The sequence below is a fragment of the Ananas comosus genome, linkage group 11 (genome assembly GCF_001540865.1).
Source record: "Ananas comosus cultivar F153 linkage group 11, ASM154086v1, whole genome shotgun sequence".
NCBI classification, from domain to species: domain Eukaryota; kingdom Viridiplantae; phylum Streptophyta; class Magnoliopsida; order Poales; family Bromeliaceae; genus Ananas; species Ananas comosus.
In genome coordinates, this window is record NC_033631.1 from 9618796 (window position 1) to 9639409 (window position 20614).

The 20614-nt window shown below is 35.0% G+C and overlaps 1 protein-coding gene and 1 pseudogene across 1 annotated transcript; one reads left to right on the forward strand and one right to left on the reverse strand.

Moving 5' to 3' along the window:
• LOC109717716 (long-chain-fatty-acid--AMP ligase FadD26-like) lies at nucleotides 9848–12078 on the reverse strand. Its single transcript, XM_020243594.1, has 2 exons — nucleotides 10517–12078; nucleotides 9848–10437 (listed from the first exon to the last, which is right to left on the reverse strand). Exons 1-2 carry the CDS (start codon nucleotides 11896–11898, stop codon nucleotides 9912–9914), a joined length of 1908 nt encoding a protein of 635 aa, XP_020099183.1. The 5' UTR covers nucleotides 11899–12078; the 3' UTR covers nucleotides 9848–9911.
• LOC109717149 lies at nucleotides 19214–20349 on the forward strand (annotated as a pseudogene).

Here is a 20614-nt window from a genome sequence, read left to right on the forward strand (position 1 = left end):
ATTTTTACCTAAAATATATATATTGGACAAAATCTTTCCATACACATATGGCAGTTTCANATTGAGTACTGGGAGATTGAGAAATTGTTGACCTGTAATTGTTTTCCTGTTGGGAGCCATTTATTTATTTCATTTGGCACAAATTATAGAAATATTAATTGGAAATTTGTGGTTTTGGTGCATTCCTTAATGATGATGGTGCTTCAGAGATGATTTTGTTGTGTTGCATGTGGACAAAAGAGTACTATAAAAAAAAAAAAAAAGGAGGCAGAGGATGCAGAAGACCAAGGGATTGGTCAAAGGAATCTCCTCCCAAATTTTACAGTTTTGCCACCATGTTTCTGTTTTTCTGCGGATTTGGTGGGGATAGTGTACTGTTGAGGAAGGAGGTCTTGTCCCCTTTTAGGCAGATCCACTCTTTTAACTCTTCCAAATAATAATATAAGAAGATATATATATATATATATATATATATATATATATATATATATATATATATATATATATATATATATATATATATAACTGAGCTCCTATCTTGTAGATTCGTGACTGTTGGATTAAGAGATGTGCGGTTAGGATGATGTAGAATCTCTATGGTTGAGCGGGTAATTGGCTGAATAATATGATCTAATGGATGAAAATGATTAAACGGATAGATCTAACGATAAAAAATTTACAAGTATCAAGTGTTTGGTACTTTTACCAGCACCATAGCTGAACTATATTATATATATCATATTATTGAATGAACGAACACATTCCCAATTGTACAATTTTTGATCTCACTGTCCATCAGATAGCGAGAAATCTAATCCAGAGAGGGATAGATCATCTGATACAAAGATATTTCTTCAAACAAGATAATCTCACCGTCCATTTGAGAACGAAATACATCCGATCACCCATACAACAGCGGATCCAATTAACAGACAGAGAGTATTATATAATGGACAATCAGATCATCTGGTGCGCATAAAACTTTTGTAAAATACCTGCCAAAATAGAAAGAATGGGACCCATCCAAATTGCAGCCACGCCATGCCGGTTTTGTTGTGGGGGTGTCAGAGGTCTCGCAGAAAAGCGGGTGTGGTCTCGTCCCAAACCCACTACTTTTTCATTTTGGTTTTCTTTTTACTCTTTTTTTCTTTTTCATTTATTTGTTTCTTCTTCATCTTCTTCTATCCATCCTTTTCATGTCTTTTCTTTCACCTACTCTAATCACACCATTCTGCAGACGATAGATAACACGCTACCCACTTCATTTATTTTACTTAGAAAATAAACTTAGCTAGAAATGTGAATCAACTAATATTCGAACTTGAGTCTCGGGTACTAACCACCAAACCCTTTGCCACTTGCTTTAGGGACGGTCAGTATTAACTAACTATTGATTTTGTAGTTTAAGTTTGATATAATAGACTTTCTAGTTGTATAGAGTGACGAAAATAATTCTAATCACAGATAATAGGGCAATTTCATAGTAACTAAGTAGAACCGAGTAGCCACTACATAGTTAGAACAAAAATTTGCAAGGATCCACTAATATTCTACTGTTGGCTAAACCCTATAAAATCGAGAAAAAAAAAAACCTTTAGTAGAAGATTCCAAATTATGTTTTTTTTTATGAGCCTGATTCGCTGTCATATGCCAATTTGTCTTCATCCAAAAGTTATAATCATTTTATCGGATTTAAATTTTTTAGAAATTTTACATATCAAACGCAAACTCTTAAATGAAGATAACATTAACACGTGCCAGCAGATTGAAGAGTCTCTATCCATATGTTATTTGGGAGCTCTTCACTAAAATTTTATCCAGATCATTACGATACCTGGCTCATTTCTCTTGTTTGGCCCAACTGAAGTTAATTTGGAAATAAATTCGAGAAATAAGTTTAGAAATAAATATAGAAAAATATGTCTCATGAATTTTAGAGCCTTGGCTAATAGTCTTTAAATTTTTAGTTTTTGATTATTAGTCTTTGTAGCCATTATTAAACTGTTAAACAGATTCTCCTATTCACATAAAATTACTAATTAAACAGTTATTCTCGACAAATATCTTACACATAATCTTGTGATGTGAAGCTTTCACACACAATAAAACTCATCTTTTCCATTCTGACGTTTAAAAAAAATAAAAATCGGAGGTGATTTAAATCGTGCTTCAGAACTTATGCTTTATATTCATTCCTCATAAAAAAAAAAGCATTTTTGATATGTTTAGATTTACAAAATGATATGGAAGACATACTATAAATATAGATTTTCATTTAGTAACTCGATCTACTAGAGGGAAATGGTTGATTTAACTATCCCATAAATTTTTAGAAGATTTACTTGCCAAAATTAAAAGTTGAATAGGTTATTTGACAGTACTCGAAGTTTAAAAATATTTACATTATTTTTCAAAATGTCAATTAGAGTTTCTAAAGAAGTTTACTTTTTCAACTAAAATGTTATGTTCTAGCTAATAAAATTTGACTATAAGAAAAGCAGTATATTGAAATTTTAGGTTCTATTTAAGTTGCCCAAACAAAGATCACACATTAGAGTTGTGAAAGAGGCAACTCTCTCTCTCTCTAATAGAACATTTTAGAATGTTCTGTCCTTTTCCAATTCTCTACTAGCTAATAGAGTCCTCTATAAAACTCTAGGAACAAGGTGCTCTCTACTTGCTAATAGAGCACTTTAGTGAGTTCTAGAAACAAGTACTCTAGAATATTCTAGAGTGCTTATGTAGGTAGATTGGAGGCCTATAAATAGGTGTGAGGCCTCCACACCAAGTGTGCTTGGAGAGTGAAGAGTGAGATATAGTGAAGTAAGGATGTGAGTGGTGATGTGAGGTGAGAAAGTGTTGTGAAGTGTAGTGAAGTAGTGAAGTAAGTGTGTGAGGTTTGTAATCTTATGCGTGTATGTGAATGAGAGTTATTTTGTATGTAATAAAGAGAGTTTTATTATTAGCGGGGTATGCCAATATTCAACAAGTTGTCCATCTCATTTCCTAGTATAAAAATTTTGCATCTTAACCAAAACATTAGAGTTGTCCATCTCATTTCCTAGTATGAAAATTTTGCATCTTAACCAAAACATAAGACCTGATTATTTACAATAGGAAAAATGAAAAAAGAAAATACTATATTAATCTCAAACTTGAACCAAAGTTTGTCTCATCCCTTAAATTTTCATTTTTAAGAAGTATTATCTTGTAAAATATAGTTTTTCTTTCTTTCTTTTTTTTCCAACTCTTGTATTTTATTTTTATTTTTGTAATTGCGCACCAAATAGTGCAAACTTTTTAAAACATCAATTTTTTAAAAAAGCTAAATTACACTTTTGGTCCTCAACCTTGACACTTGGCCTGCAAACTTTAATTTGTTCTTTATAGCATTTGGTTAGGGGATAGGAATAGGCCTTTATCCCCCCTTTATACCCAAATGCTAATTTTTTATCCGAGAATAGTAGTTCTCGGTTATCCCCACCAACACCTCCATTTTCTATATAAAACTACCTAAAATTGTTCTTATCCCCGGAAACAATCCAATTTTCATCCAAACACTATTTTTCTTATCCCCATACTTGTACCTATCCCTGTAATAGCTAGTTCTTGCTTATACCCGAACCAAACGGTAAAAGTTTTTGTACGAAATTCTTACAACCACATACTACAACCTAATTTATTTAACTAAATGTTGACATGTTGCTGATACATAACTGATATGATATTTTAATTATTGTCGTATCATTAATTACAATACCACTACAGCACTTCCACATTAATATTTAATTAACTAAATTAGATTGTGAAATTTGATTGAAATAAATTACAAAATGCAAACTAAAAATTACGGCAAATTAAAGTTTGAGGACCAAAATATCAGCCTCATTACAGTATAAGGAACAGAAAAGTTATGTAGCCTTTTTTTTTTTCTTTTTTCTTTTTTCTTTTTTTCCTATCCTACTAATCGCGTTGAATGATAGCAGAAAATTAAGGCTAATGATAAACTATATAAATATTAAGAGGGTATCAAATATTTGGATTTTTAATTGTGAGAGAGTAATTACAAAAATATCAACAGAGCTTTTTTTATTTGTACTTTGGCCTTTATTTTAGTAGTATCTCCTTGCTTGGATTTGGATGGAATCAACAATTAAAAACGATCTCTTTTTGTGATATATGAGAATATATTAAATATCAAAGAAGATGCAAAACAAATATTTGACACTATAAAAAGTATTTCGCAATTAGAATGCTTTGATCTTCCAAGCAAACTTAATTATTGTTTTACAACCAAAACAAAAATGTTTTTGAGTATTTTATAATATTAGTATTATAGTTTATTGATATGTCGCAGAGCGTGTAATCAAAGACTCACACGTCACACATACCAATACATTAATAACCTATAAAAGCAGAATTTTGAATAATCTGTACGTTCGTAACTTTATTTATGATCAAAACAAACAAGAATCACAACATATATACTTTTATAATCTAGAATGTTGTTCTTATAAATTTTTGATGCATCACCACAGTATTGTTATAAAAAATTTTAATTAATTCATGTGCATAATTTAGAAACATGGTATAGACTTATCAGTTTGAGATTATCGAATCAGATCAGGTCAAATCATGTAACTAGCCAATCTAATGCTTTGAACTTTCCAAAAACTTTTTTTTTTTTTTATATCGCTCGCTCATTTTATTCTATATGATCCTATTAAACTTGAGCATGCCCAACAAGTACATGGCATGCACCATACCAACCAACTAGCCTTTGTGTTGTGCATGTCTTAATTTGCATTTACATAATTAAATTATAATTATTGGCCAGTGAGTTTTCATTCAAACCCTAAGTACTCATCATCCTTAAATTAGTCTTTTTAATTATTTTTTTATTACTCATGATCATGCAAAAATGAGACGACCCTCAGATGTATGTATCATACAATATCCAGGATTTTTTTTTTTCTTTATCAACTAATACATGCACTCATACTCTACTCAATCTCCACCTTTATAATTAAGCATTGCTTTGATAATTTAATAAAAAATTAGATAATGGATAAGGCTTCCTCCACACGTGCCACATCTATAGCATCGTCCCCCCTAATGACACCTGTCTTAATAAAAATCTCCTTAAGTACTGCTGGTACTAATCATTAATTATAGATAATCCATGCTGATTAATTAATTCGCACGAGTTATGTATATATGCAAAAGCACCTTATTTGTATTCACCAATTTTGTACTAATATTAATGAATTGTGCGCCCCGACACGTGCCACACTTGTAGCATTGTCCCCTGTAAACACACCTGTCTCATTAAGCGTTACTACGATTATCCTAAAATATTTTCTTAAGTACGGTTGATACTAATCATTATAAGATAATCCATATTGATCATTATAGATGATAATTTGCACGAACTTGGTGCACAAAGCACCTTGTTTGATCCTATTCGCCAATTTTTTTCTCCTAATATTAAATTCCTCCATCATAATTAATAATCCTCCGGATTGAGCGGTTTTGTCATTAAAAAAACCAATCAAATTATTAATTAATTATTATCAACACTGGGATAGAGTTGTTGTTACCGATAATGACACTAAATAAGTATTTAAAATAAGCATATGGGATCAAATCACACAGCAGCATCCCCTCAACTAACGCCAATAATTAATTAATTTATGCAAAAGCCGCATTCTTAATCACGCGTTAATTAAAAGTTAATTAATATTGCGATTGTTTACACGTGGGGCCCATCGGGGCCTCAAATTCGCTCTGTGTAGTGTACCGTACGATCCAGAAGGGGAAGGGGGTTTGACCAAGATCCGATGTTCAAAGTACACGTGGCTGAACGAAAGCCACGAACGCGATTTCCAACAACTTACGTGCAAGAAAATAGCAACCCAGCTTGCCACTAAATGGATCCGGATTGGTGGAGCTCCGACCCGATTATGTTCAGATGATAAGAATAAGTAAAGATCAAAAATAAGAGAAAAAATAATTCATCCTGCTAAAAAATGGGACCAAGACGAGAAATTCATTTCTTGATCCATCTAATCTGTCAAAATTTTGCTTCAACTTTGATTCTTTTCAAATGAAACGGTAAATTATAATAAATATTTATATATTACATATTTATTTTAACTGTCCAAAAAAATAGAGCAGGAGAAGGAAGAGTCGTTCGTCCTCCGATTCTGAGATAATAAACCCCATAAAATTTGAAATTTTAAACGATTTCTTTTTTTTCTCTACAATTTTATGTGTAGGAATTTATGTCCATTGATAATAGAAAATTACTTCTAAGCATTTCATAATGTTGTTTTTAAATATTAAGCATGTGGTGCCAATTTTATTCATTTTTTTATTTTTTTATTTTTTCCGAAAACAACATAACACCATATAAAATTAGTTATCCCAATTGGCTGTACGTTATTCTACTGGTTTAACCTTTATTTAGCACTAATATTTAGACATAACAAATTAATATTAGTTATTTTCATGCATTATGTAACTTATCATATGATCAAATTTATACATACATGTAGTAACGTATTAGAAAAAACGAGTTGGGCCAAGTTGATTCAAAATTATTTTGGATCTTGAAATATTGGCCCGACCCATCTTAATGTAATTTGAAAGGATGACCCTATTATATATTGTCACGCACATGTACAGTGGGGGTAGTGTTTGTTGTTCTAGGGGAAAAAATTTTGTATTTTTTTATAGTATTTCATTATTATTATTATAAGTAGAATCGGATTTTTTTGGCCTTAATTAATGCTTCGATTCAACTATTCAACCAATTTTTTAAAAACAATTTGTAAATAAGAAATTATAGATTGAGAGGTATAAATTGCGAGATAAGAATAGAGATTTTGACCGACTGTCCCAATCGCAAGTGGCAAAAGATTTGGTAGTTGATATCCGAGGTTCCGAGTTCGAATTCTAATTGATTCACATTTTCAGCTAAGTTTAATACTAAATAAAATAAATGAAGCGGATAACATACTATTTATTTCCCAGAAAAAAAAAAAGAATAAAGATTTTGTTATTCGGTTGATTTTCATAACTATGTAATGTCTATAATATGAGTCACAACTTTTCATATATTTATATTTAAATTTTGAGGGATAAAGCTTAAGAGTTTTATGAATGAAGTCTTTCGCGCGCCACCAACCGTCTATGATGCAATTGACAAAAAAAAAAATATTGATGGTTGATATACGAGGCTTTAATTTTCAAGTTAGAAAATAGGTTGTTCACGTTTTTAGTTAAATTTATTTATTAAAAAATAAATAAAATAGATAATACGGTAACTTTTACTTAAAAAAGAAAAAACTGTGTACCAAATGTAGCTTTCACTATCTTCTTCTTTTTTTCTTTTTTTGTTTTAATGCTTGGACTACTTTAATGCTTGTTGGTCCATCAATCTCAAAAATTTTCTTAACACAACTAGTACTTTCCCACATTTTAAAACATCCAAAGGGAATTGACCGATGTCTTTAGCGCAAGTGGCAAAAAAGCTTACCCGAGGTTACAAGTTCATAGTCTATGTGCTTCACATTTTCAGCTAAGTTTATTTCTAAAAAATGAACGAAGCGAATAGAATACTATCTTTCTCTCTAAAAAAAAAAGAACCATCCAAGCGGGGATTATGCTCCTGCTAATTTACTCAGTAATCGAAATAATAATTATTCGACTAGTCCTTTATTTATAGATTCAGATTGAGAAATGCTAAGTCTACGATCTTAAGAGGTTGTAATTTTTATAACCCCCTAATTCTATAGCCAAAAGAATTTTAATTTTCTACTAAAAAAATAATAAGAAAGTTTTCACAACTTGATCCTTTCTGTTAGATGTGACTCGAAATCTACTATCGATTCAGGTTTGGGTTTACGACTCGCCGACAGCTTCGCGGTGCGNGTACGGATCGGATCCGAAACCCGTTATGAGTTTTTTCTTTTCGTTTATCGTTTATGCCCTAGAGGCGTGTGATCGTGGTTGGTTGTAACCTGAAAAACTTTGTATTCCCTTTTCGTTCCATAGTGAAGAACTCTCCTCCCTCGCCCGTGGTTTTTCCCTACAAAGGGTTTTCCACGTAAATCTGTGTCTCTTTATTTTTCTGCTTGTGGTTTGATTGTTTTTGTGTTCGTCATTTCGTTTCCGTTTGTGCGTTTGTCGTAACACTTTCGATTAATCAAATTGTAAGATTAAAACCCTAAAACTTAAACCCTAAACCTAAAGGATTCAGATCAGTGAGTTGCACCTACCACCCTCAAATTTAAACCCAAAAAGAATTAATAAAGTAAGATACCACTCCCTCAAATAATAATCATTTTTTTAGTATTCGGATAAACTTTTTAATTCACAATGTCTATTACATATCACTAGTTATTTTTTAAAAGAAAAAATACTACATGTGCACCATTTTTAGTTAGTTTAATTATCCAAAAGTTGATAATTAAACTTCTTTTGAATTTTTGTTTTTTTAAAAATTGATAAGACCAGTGAGTGGATAAGCTAGCCCGAATAGGCTTAGACATAAGTCCCAATTAGGTTGGATCAAGTAACATAAATTGGACCAAAACACCAAAATTCCTACCATACTCAATTACAATCATGTTATTTCAATGTTATTGTGGACATTGGTTTAATTAACAGATTTATTTGATTACCAACTCAAAAGACAATGAGAAAATAAATAGTTAAAATGGGAATTCGAACAACAAAAAAAATAAGGACTAAGTGGAAATAATAATATCAATCTATCAAACCAAACACTACCAATATGAATGAGCACCGATCGTCTCCAATGCAAGTAACAAGGGGCTTAATATTTGGTATTCGAGCTTTTAAGTTCGAAGCGTAGTTACTTTATACTTTCAGCTAAATTTATTTTTAAAAAATGAACGAAACTAGTAGCATGTTACATTCTTTTCAAAACATAAATAAAAAATTCCAATTTCTATTTGCCTTCTTTTCAAAATAAAAATAAATTATTCCGATTTCTATTTCAAGTTTCAAATTCTTCAAACCAAATATGTTCTTAATTCTGACTCTGACTTCCCTTGATCTCCTCTTTGCTAGGTTTTCTCAAGAGACTATACAAGTCCCATTAATTAGTCATTAATTAACTAATGCCTTTTTAAAATGTGAGCTCTTTCTCTACAATATTATCATATTTTTTAAATTTGAAATTGGAAAAAAAAATATATCGTTCTACCAAATCTATTGAGAACGTAATGCCACATCTACTTGCTGTGAATGCACCTAATTAATTGTATATTGTATACACACACACACTGTTCACTTTTGGCTTGTGTGTATCATGTCAAAACTAGATATATTGAGGAATAATTATGATTTTTTAGAATAATGTACATTCTAATAATATCATTTATATTACAGCAAGAAAATAACTTTAGGACTTGTTCAGATGTAACAACAAATTATTTACTAATAGTTTGTGCATTATAAGAATTTTTCCTTGTCATCGCACGATAGGATTTTAATTTTAGCTTCTTATAAAATTGCCATGCATAATTTGTTCAGATAATACATTTCATGTATAATGTGATTTATTATATTTCTAAACAATGATTCAAAGGTGGAACGAAATATATATGTGTTTCTAAATATTTAATTATACTCTTTATGTATCCGCTATTATAAATTTCTCAAATAAGTAAGATGTTTATGCATCGTAGTCTTATTATTTTCTAAATATTAAAAATCAAAAAAGAGTTGTCTAAACCATTGGATTGAGATTGCACTCACCCTTTGATTAATTATAGACTTAAACATTTTTTTAAATCACAAAACTGTAGTACATAAGAATTACACAAACATTATAAGCAAGCATTCCTATAAATTAACACACTCCTCACAAAATAGTAATTTCAAAGAAAAGATAACAAATTAGATAATTTATGATTTTTCCCAGTACTCCTCACTTCACTCTCCTCCTCAACTTTATGCTCAAACACCATTAATTTCTCATCATATTTTGCCTCAAACACCACTTCAAACTCCCCACTCAACAGCTTCTCCTTCGCCCTCCACCTCCTCAACTTCCCCGAAGTCGTTTTCGGAACACTTCCACTCTCCACCAACACCACCCACCCCACTTCCACCCCCTCTTGCTTCATCACTCCCTCTCTTATCCCCTCACATACACTCCTGTAAACAGTACTCACTACACTCCCTCCTCCTCTTCTCCTTTCATCTACCAGCTCGGCCACCACCACTACAACGCTCCTGATCAATTCCCGCGCCGTGGATAATCCGAAGGCGGCGATGCAGCCGCCGCGGAGGCGATCGCGGCAGCTTTCGTACGCCGCGGTCTCGATGTAATGCGGGTGGACCGAGCTTCGCCCGTTGTCGAGTTCGATGACATCCGTAGTGCGGCCGAGCACGTAGAGATATCTGTTGCGTGGAAAATATTAAAATTTCGTAATTGCATAAAGTTACGAGCTTTTAGAGATAAATGGTTGTTTTACAGTACCTCTCCTGTCCTAGGACCACGCCGCGATCTCCGGTGCGCACGAAGAACCTCCCTGCGGTCCCTTTAAGCCGCCCACGGAACGCCTCGCGGGTTAAAAACGGGTGGCCGAGGTAGCCCGACGCGTTGCTCGCCGAGGAGACCCATATCTCTCCCTCGATGCCGTCCTCCGCAGGCTCGCAGGTGTTTTCGTTCACTATCATTATTGTGATATCTTCTTCTTCCGCTGCATCTGACGATTCCGGTGGCGATGCAGGAGATAGCCGCGCCGAGGGCAAGAGCCTTTTGTGCGACGGCAAATACTCATACCAATTACTAGTATTATTAGTATTCGTGCTGCCATTACTAGAATGCCATGAGGTGGATACAAAGGTGCAGTTTTCGGCGAGCCCGTAGGACGGAGAGATCACCGAAGGGTTGAGCCCCGCGGGCTTGAACTCGGCAACGAACTCATCGACGGCGGATTTATATATAGGCTCATTGATCAGAATAAGGTTTTTGAGGCTCCACAGGCTAAGGGGCGTCTCCCCATGGCCGATGCGGCCCCTCTTTAAAACGAGAGGGAGGGCGAAGGACGGGACCGGCGTGCACGTAGCCGCGAACTCGGCGATCATTTCGAGCCAAATGCGCGGGCGTTGCAGGAACGACTGCGGTGAGGTGAGCACGCACGTGGCTCCGGCGACGACGGTGAGGAGCAGGAACATGAGGCCGCAGTCGTGGTACTGCGGCAGCCACGACACAATAACGCTGCTCGGCTGCAGGCCGTAGGCCCTCCTCGCCGCCCGCACGTTGTGCGCCGCCGCCCCCGCGGTCACCACCACGGGCTTCGGTATCGCGGTGGCGCCGGACGTGTACTGGATCAAGTACGCGTCGTCTGGCCCGCAGCCGATATATCCTCGAGTGTTCGAATTCGACGTCGACGAAGGCCGGTCGACGCGGCGGCGGCTCGCGGCCGCCAATTTGTAGCGCGCGTCGGCGACGGCGGCCTTCGGATTCGTCTGCGAGATAGCGCGGAAGAGGTGGAAGTGCGGCGGGCCTTGTTTTTGCGGTGCGAATGAGCGAGCATCGGGGGGGACGATCGGGATGGCGACGAGACCGGCGCGCTGGCACGCGAAGATTAGCTGGACGAGGAGGAGGCCCGGGGAGCAGAGGACGAGGACGGCGTCGCCGCGGCGGAGAGAACCGAGTAGGCCGTCGGCGATGCGGCGGACGGATGCGTCGAGCTGGGAGTAGGTTGTTTGCGCCGACGAGATTCCGGTGGGAGTGTCGGTGGCCCACACGAAGGCCGGCTTCGACCGGAAAGCCGGCAGCCCGGCCCACATCGGGAGGTAGCGGTCGACCACCTGCTGGTCGGGGTAACACGGATCGTAATTTTCATATGACATGATTTTCTAATTCTTTTAATACATATAGAGAGAGAGAGAGAGAGAGAGAGAGAGAGAGAGAGAGAGAGAGAGAGAGAAAGTGTGTGGTTTTAAGTGTGTGGTAGTTTTTAAAGTGCATGGGTTGGTATTTATATAAGCAATGAGTATGGTAAAAATGTATATATGGAGACCCATTCAACTATAAGGAAATTTCTGAAGGGCCCTCCGATTTTTTTTTTTGGTTTTCTTATTTAAATATTAGATTAATTTTAAATTTTCTCAATTAAATGGTATTAGTCAATTGTTATTAAGATCTTACTAAAATCGGCAGTGATTTGGTCAATTTTTTGTAAAATAACTAATACCCAAATCCAATAACTATGAATAGCTAATGGAGCTATTGAATTTAATAATTTTTTTTGTTAGCCAATTAAAGATAAGAAATAATTGCTTACATATCTCTCAAAAATTAAGAAATATATTATTTATTTCTAAAAAGTTTTTGCTTCAAAAATATCCTTATATATATATATATATATATACTTTTTTCGTGATTCAAATCTACCCTCACTATTGATGGTTGTTAAATTATTTCTGAGTTAAAGCCAAATTACGTCTCAATCCAGATTAAAATAGAGATGAAATATCATAATACTTTTGGAATAGTAAAATTTTATAAAGATAATTTTCATACAAACCTTCTATTTTACAGGAGCGTATAAACAATTGTCAACTTAATTACGTAGGCGGGTATGGAGAGATGAGGCGACAAGTGAATGGTGTGTACGTAACATAGAAAATATCGGTGTGGAGAAGGACGAGAGCGCATTGGATATTCGCTCGCGAATATCCCACACTCTCTTTGGATAATTAGATTGATTGAGACTAATTTGTTCCAAGATCCTTAAATCCTTTCAGTTTAGCTCTATCGATGATACCGAGATCCCAATGGCGGTTACAAAACGAAATGACAAAGTATATGAAACAATGATGAAATATGTATGTAGGATATGTAATTAATTAATATAAATCAGAATAATGAAGGCATATTCTTATGGATTACCTAAAATTATTTTGAAAATAACGCAATTATTGTTTTTACATCAAAAGTTTAAAAGTTTTCAGCAGCTGCCCAGAGATTTTACTTTTGAAACTCAAAAACTTCATTTTGAATTTTTTAGTGTAGTAAAACTCTCAAATTTTTTTTATTTGTCTACTTCGATAAAACTGATCCATAAAATTGGCTACAGAAGCAAAACTGGGGTTACTAGTTCCTCCATAAACACAGATAAGTTCGCTCAATTGTAAGGTTGAACAAAAATATAATATTTAAAGGCCCTATCAGAAATGCTTATTGTTTTAAATTTGAATTATTGGCACTCACAGTCATAAATTTTGATTTAGCAGAATATTGTCCAAATATTTTTTAATTATATGTCCGTAGGCCTGTAATTTGTAAACCCCATAAAATTTTAAATAACATAGCTTAGATTCTAAAGTGCCGTTTGGTTCGGAGATAATGAACATTGGGAAAAAAAAAAATTTATTCCTAAAATAGCTGATAATTCCATAATAGTATGAAAGAAAGAAAAATAAGATTGTGTTTAATTTGTAATGCTGCTATTTTTAAAAATAACTAAAATTATGTTTGATTAATTTTATGGAATAGTAAAGAATGATGAAAAAAGTTAGAGATAATTTGTTATAAAAAATAATTGTTTTTTCAAATTCTACTTAAACTTAAATTGAATAGAAATAATTTATTATAATATTTATGTACAATTTATTTTATATATATATAGAGAGAGAGAGAGAGAGAGAGGGGCTTTTATACTATTATGAGTATTGGGCCCTTCGTACTCATAAGTTATTTTCGATGATGGAGCTTCCGAATCGACGATCCACTCCGTTAAATATGATTTAAAGTATTTAAAACTTCTAGAAAATAAATTTCGTAATTTTTCGAAATCATAATAAAGTCCATCAAGCGGACATAAAATGAACGGTCAAAATTGAACAATGTCTTAAAAAGATGATCAGATTCTTCAATTTAAGATCGGAGTTATTGATCTTTATCTAGATAGTGAATAGAATTTTCTATCAAAAATTTAACTTATTCGGATTCTTTTGCACCGTTAAACTAGCAAGTATTCTATACCGATCGTTAAAAATTGTCAATTTTGTGAGCTTTTGATCGTAAGGTAAATGATGTCGAAAAATTATGAAATTTGATTTCTAGATTTTTCAAATGCTCTAGATAACGTTTAACGGTGTAAATCGTCGATTCGACTCTATTATCGAGAAAACAACTTATGAGTACGAGGGCGATCGTACTCATAATAGTATAGTAGCCGGACTATATATATATATATATATAGTTGAGCTAGAATACTCTCAAAAACACCAAGAGGGTGATTCTTTTGAGTTTTTAGGCATTGGATGGAGAGATGTAAGGTTGGGATGATAGTGGTAGGTAGAATAGTGTTTAATCCAAGGGCTATTAGTAATCAAGAAATAGATCCAAGGACTAGAAATCTAAAAGCCCCAAAGGATTGGTGCTTCTAAAAGTATTCTAGCTCAATTCATATATATATATACACACACAGACACATATCTATAGAGAGTCTGGCTACTACGCTATCAATAGCATCACGCGGTTGGTGCTACCAAGTTTTCCGCCGTTAGATCTACCCCTTTGACGATTTTCACTTATTAGATCATACTATTCAACCAACCACCTACTCAACCCTAGGGGACCACTATCATTCTAACCGCACATCCCTTTATCCAAGGGCTGAAAACCTAATAGCACCAATTACTTGGTGCTATTAACAGTATAGTAGCCTAGTTCTATATATGTAATATACCGAAACCTCGGTAGGTTATATCGGACTTTAGTCAAATTGATCAAAGTGCGTCGAGAGAAATAGTTGGAAAAAATCCNTATTGCAATTTCTAATTTTAATAAAGCTTGAAATTAAACCTTATAAAATAATACTATTCCACCAAAAAGGGTGAAATAATTTATCTCAAATTATTCCGAAATAACTGAAAATAACAAGGTTTCAGCGGAATGAAATATTCTGGCCAAAAAAACCATCCCTTTTGAAGTAGATGAATGCAAGAACAAACTCAACCAAGAGGAACAAGCTTCTTGTGGATTTTATTGTTCTTATTGAGAGAAAAAATCACCAGTCAAACAGACCAGGTTGATGCGCACACAATATATAAAACACCAAGGCGTTTGATGGTTTGATGATGCAATTACACAGGCAAGTGCAATAGATATAGCAATTAAAAACAGCCAGATAGATATATATATATATATATATATATATATATATAGAGTGGAGCTAGAATACTTTTACAAGTATCACCTGGGTGGTGCTTTAGTGTTTTTAGCCCTTGAATGGAGAGATGTGAGGTTGAGATGATAGTGGTAGGTGGTGGTAGGTGGAATAGTATTTGATCCAAGGGCTATTAGTAATTAAGAAGTAGATCCAATGGCTAAAAACCTAATAGCACTATGAGGGTAATACTTGTAAAAGTATCCTAACTCAACTCTATATATATATAAAATATTTCTCCTAAATTAATAGTTTTAGTAGTATATATCAGAATATCTTCTAGAATTGATTATCCCTTGTACTTCAATTTCATATCTGATAAGAGAATCCAAATATAATGATTGATATCGTTTTAGGGGCCCGTTGGTTCGAGTATGTAATATTACAAAGTATTCGAACATATCCAGGTATTTTGAGATTTTCGGCGATGAGATTAACTACTTGATACTTGCATAGCGTGGTTGGATTTAATGCCAGTAATGAAATACTAGATTACAGTGATTTATGGCATTAATACGTTTGGTTCAGTTATAAAATTTAATTAATGTGACTAAAAAGTATAGTTTTTTCCAAATTTGCCTTGTTTTGGTCATTTGAATATTATTTTTGCGAAAAATGATGGATGGGGGAAGGAGATCGTCATGGATTTATCTGGGAGCGGACGACGCAATAGAACGATGATAGGTGTTCGTTGCGAAGAAAGAGAAAGAGAGAGAGAGAGAGACGCGAGAGAAAGCGACGTGCGAAAGAGAGGGGGAAGGCGAGAGAGATGAAAATAATGCTGTTAATTAAATTCTGGGAATTTTTTGAAGGTAAAATATCATTTTATTTAATATGTGTCATACGGGTTTCAGTAATGCAAGATACCGACCCCACTCCCGTTAATATTCGATGTAAGTCTGCTCGATTTGTAATGTACATTAACGACTAGCATTACATCGGATTTAACCAAACACAGTTATCCTGACAGGATTGCCTTAATCTCCAGGATAACTCGAACAGAACCACCTTCGTATGATCTATAGTATTAGATTGTTTAGATAGTAATTTATATAAATTTTAAAACGTTATTTTACTTATTGTTAGTGTTTTAAAATCAACAAATTCATCAAAATATATATACTATATATATATATAAATATATATATATATATATATATTATATATATAATAATACCTGTATTTAAATTTATTTAATTAATAAATAAATAAACGTTCAAAAATTTAAAATTTTAACATTGATGAAATGCAAAATCCACCAGATCGGAAATTGTTCATTTTTAGGGTTCAAGGCCGTTTCTATTTCAATTAGCTTGCTCAAGCTCAAGATTAATTGAATATCAACTTAAGCTTAACAAAAATTAAAACAGCATTAATTTTGAATCAAGGTATCACATTTTGCTACTAGATGAGATTCGTTTATTTATTACTTAATGAGTTGGATTAGTACAGATTTATATCTTATATGAGTTGTGACCGCGATGTTAAATATGAGCCGTTGAAATAAAAAATAAAATGAGAAACAAGAAAGAGAGTAAATGATTGCAGACAATGACAAAAAGTGGCTGTTGGTCTTATATAGATTATACTGTTATGTATATAAGTCATTCAGTTTTTTGATGATATAAATACTTTATCTTTCAATAAAAGTTAAAGTTAAAGTTTTAGTGAATGTGAATTTTAAACTATTGTAATAAACATAAAATTTTATTTTTTGAAACGAATAGATACATAGTTGTCTTATCATATCATTATAGTCTTTTCTTGACTTAAGGATCAAATAGTTTGTTCTAGAATATCCGATCATAAAAATTTTAATAACGATATATATAAAATTTGAAGAATATAATTCTCTTAATGAAATATGAAATACGCAAGTGAGAGATTTTTAAAATTTTATAAATATGATCCAATTATAATTATATTCAATTTAGATTTAATATTAAATAAAATCAATTATAAACATGATGGAATCTGAGGATTCTGGCCGGCCACGTGGCGTGCGGCGCGAGAGGCGGAGAGCGGGGCGTCGAGGCGGCGGCGCCAGGGCTCAGCGAAGCAGGCCGTGGGTTGCGGCGGGCACACGACGCGGTGGGCACACAGCGGTGCAGGCGCGGGTGGGCGCGAGCGACGGGGCGGATCTAAAAAAAAAAAAACGCCGAAAAAAAATAAGAAGAGTACCAGTGCAAAAGTCGGGGCTCACTTCCCTTCTTGCACGCGGCCCTGAGAGAAGAGAAGCGGGCACCTCTCTCTCCTCTTTGAGCATTATATATAATATAGAGAGTAGGTTACTATCTTTCTGGAACACGGAGGCTTCCGTACTTTCACGTCGTTTTCATGTCTGTGACTTTCGAATCGTCGATCGCTCCTTAAATTGATCTAGTAGTATTGAAGTACCTAGAAATAAATTATGCGATTTTTCGATATTATTGTTATTGAACGAAGGGTCAATACATCACGGCTGAAAGATAAAAAACCCTTTTACAAAACTTAATAATTATGACATTAAAATGTTTAGATCCAAAGATACTGATCTTATTTTATATAGTATAAAGAGTTATCTTCTCTATCAAAATTTCACCGTGAATGGTTAGTCTATTCTACCCATTAACTTGCAAACGGGTCACTATGGCCATTAACATATTGTTTTGACCCTTCGATCATTAGGCAAATGATATTGAAAAATTAAGAAAATTTAATTTTCGTGAATTACTTCAAATACCTCGTGATATCAAAGTTTAACGGAGCCGATCGACGATTCCAAAGTCGCAACAAAAAAACGATATGAAGTACGCGAGAGCTCCGTGCTTCCAAAAGCATAATCAGCCCTCACTAGCCTCCTCTCTCTATATATATATAATAATTTAAATATTTCATTTATAATATATATATTTTTTGAGAATCAATAAAGATAATATTTTACTTTAATTAATTTTTTTTTTATTTGTAATTCTACAAAATAATAATAAAAAATATATATTATTTTTAATATTACAATAAGAACTTTTTATTTATTTAAATAAATTTATTTATTTAGACCACTCCTATCTCTCTTTTTTTGATTTTTTTTCTTTTCTAACCCTTCTTATTTTAGAGTGTTATTGGCCACATACAAAAAATAAATTTTAATTAAAATTAAAATTAATTAAAATTTATTATTAATGTTTTTGGAATGGTTGCTTAGCTTTATTATTTATTAATTATATTTATGTATTATTGTAATTGAAATATATTTTTTAAAAACTAATTTGTAGTCTTATTTTAATAAAAATAGCATTATTTATATCTAAAATAATTAAAAATTAAAAATTATATTCATAAACAATGTAAAATATTAACAAAATTAGGCATAAATATTATATATTTTAAAATTTTATGTATCAATTCAAAACACAAACTTATGAATACAATTGAATCCAAACGGGTGTTAAGATCAGCATTATTAATTATAATAAAAATTGCATATCGATACACAATAATGGCAGATGAAATATACGAAATTTTATTTTATTTAATTAATTAAAAATATCTATATTATTTAATTTTATAAAAAATAATTTATTACTTATTAATATTATTTAAAGAAGATAAACTGAAATCGTTGCGTAGTAGGTTTCCTTAATAAATTTTAAAATTTCTAAATAGATACTTGTATGCATATATTTTATTCTTTTTATTCTATTATAACATTAATAGAATGCTGATTTAACGAAAGTTTTCTTTTGAACTCTATATTAAAATAATTGTCCTCAATTTTTTTAAAAAAAGAAAATAAAAAATCGATAAATCCAACCATTACAGGAGAATTACCCTTCGTTGCAGCCATGGCCCAACGCATATATATTACCTTCCTCGTCATCATCCAACAGTTAAAATTCGAGAAGTAGATACGCCCCCACGCAATTGTCGTGGCTACAAAGTGGTAAAAAGAATTTGTTTTTCACTCTTTTCGTTTTTTTTTTTTTTTAAAAGTTTGTTACTCCCCGGAAATGACCCATCATCATCCTCTTCGGTCTCCCCCGCATCCTCCCTCCTCCTCCTCCCAACCCAACCCAACACCAACCCTACACCTACCTCACATCCTCGTCTCCCCTTCCCTTCCCCTCCCCCATGGGGGAGCAAACCCTAACCCTAACCCAAACCCCAACCCCCACCCTCCTTCCTCCGCCCCAATCCCCGTCCCTTCCGCAAGGATCCCTCCGATCCCACCCGGCTTCTCCCGCCCCCACCGCGAAGATCCCCTTCCGCCGAGGAAGATCCGCAAGGTCTCCGGCGAATCGACGGCGATCCGAGCTCCTCGTCGTCGGTCTGCCAGGGCGGCGCTCCGCGCGGCGGCGCGGCCCCTCTCTGCCGACGGGAGGTGGCGGCGGCGATCGGCACCTCGCGCGGCGGACCCGCTCCTCGCCCCCGTGATCGACGTCCACGAACCCCGATCTTCGAGCGGTTCCACCCCCCTTCCACGCCTCGTCCGCCAGCATCCTCTACCAGCAGCTCGCCTACAAGGCCGCCGCCTCCATCTACGCCCGCTTCCTTCCCTCTGCGGCGAGCGAGGCCGGCGTGCTCCCAGACGCCGTCCTCGCCCTCACCCCGCACCAGCTCCGCCAGATCGGCATCTCCGCCCGCAAGGCAGCTACCTCCACGACCTCGCCCGCAAGTACCACTCCGGCATCCTCTCCGACGCCGCCATCGTCGCCATGGACACAAGTCCCTCTTCTCCATGCTCACCATGGTCAAACGCATCGGCGCATGGTCCGTCCATGAGCATGTTCATGATCTTCTCCCTCCACCGCCCGACGTCTCCCCGTCGGCGACCTCGGCGTGCGCAAAGGGCGTGCAGATCCTCTACGGGCTCACGAGGTCCGCGCCCCTCGCGATGGAGCAGTACTGCGACAAGTGGCGGCCCTACCGCTCGTCGGCGCCTGGTACATTGTGGCGCCTCGTCGATAATAAGGGCCCCCCGAATTTACTCCCGCCCACGCGTGGAGTGCTCGCCATTGCCGATCCGGAGACGGACTCGGAGCGATCGGCCGCAGCAGCAACCAGCAACAGCAGCCGCAACCAACATGCGCAGCTTATTGACCTATTCAGATGCTTCCCACTCTCAGTGAAGGCTTGTACTATTTAATTAGTTATTTTCCTGTGAGTGATGCTTTGTTGAGATGGTCTTGATTATTCAATAGTTTGTCTGCGAATTGGCTGAACTGCTGTCTGTTTCTCTTCGTCATGTGTCATTATTTAAATGCGAGATTGTAATGCTTGAACTGGCGAAATGAATGTATAGTGGCTTTTCGTCAATTGTTGCTATCATGCACAGCTAACAGTTGTTCTCTTGGGATTTTTATGAACTATGGTCTTCATAAAACATTGCTATGGGTAAATGAAAACTATTG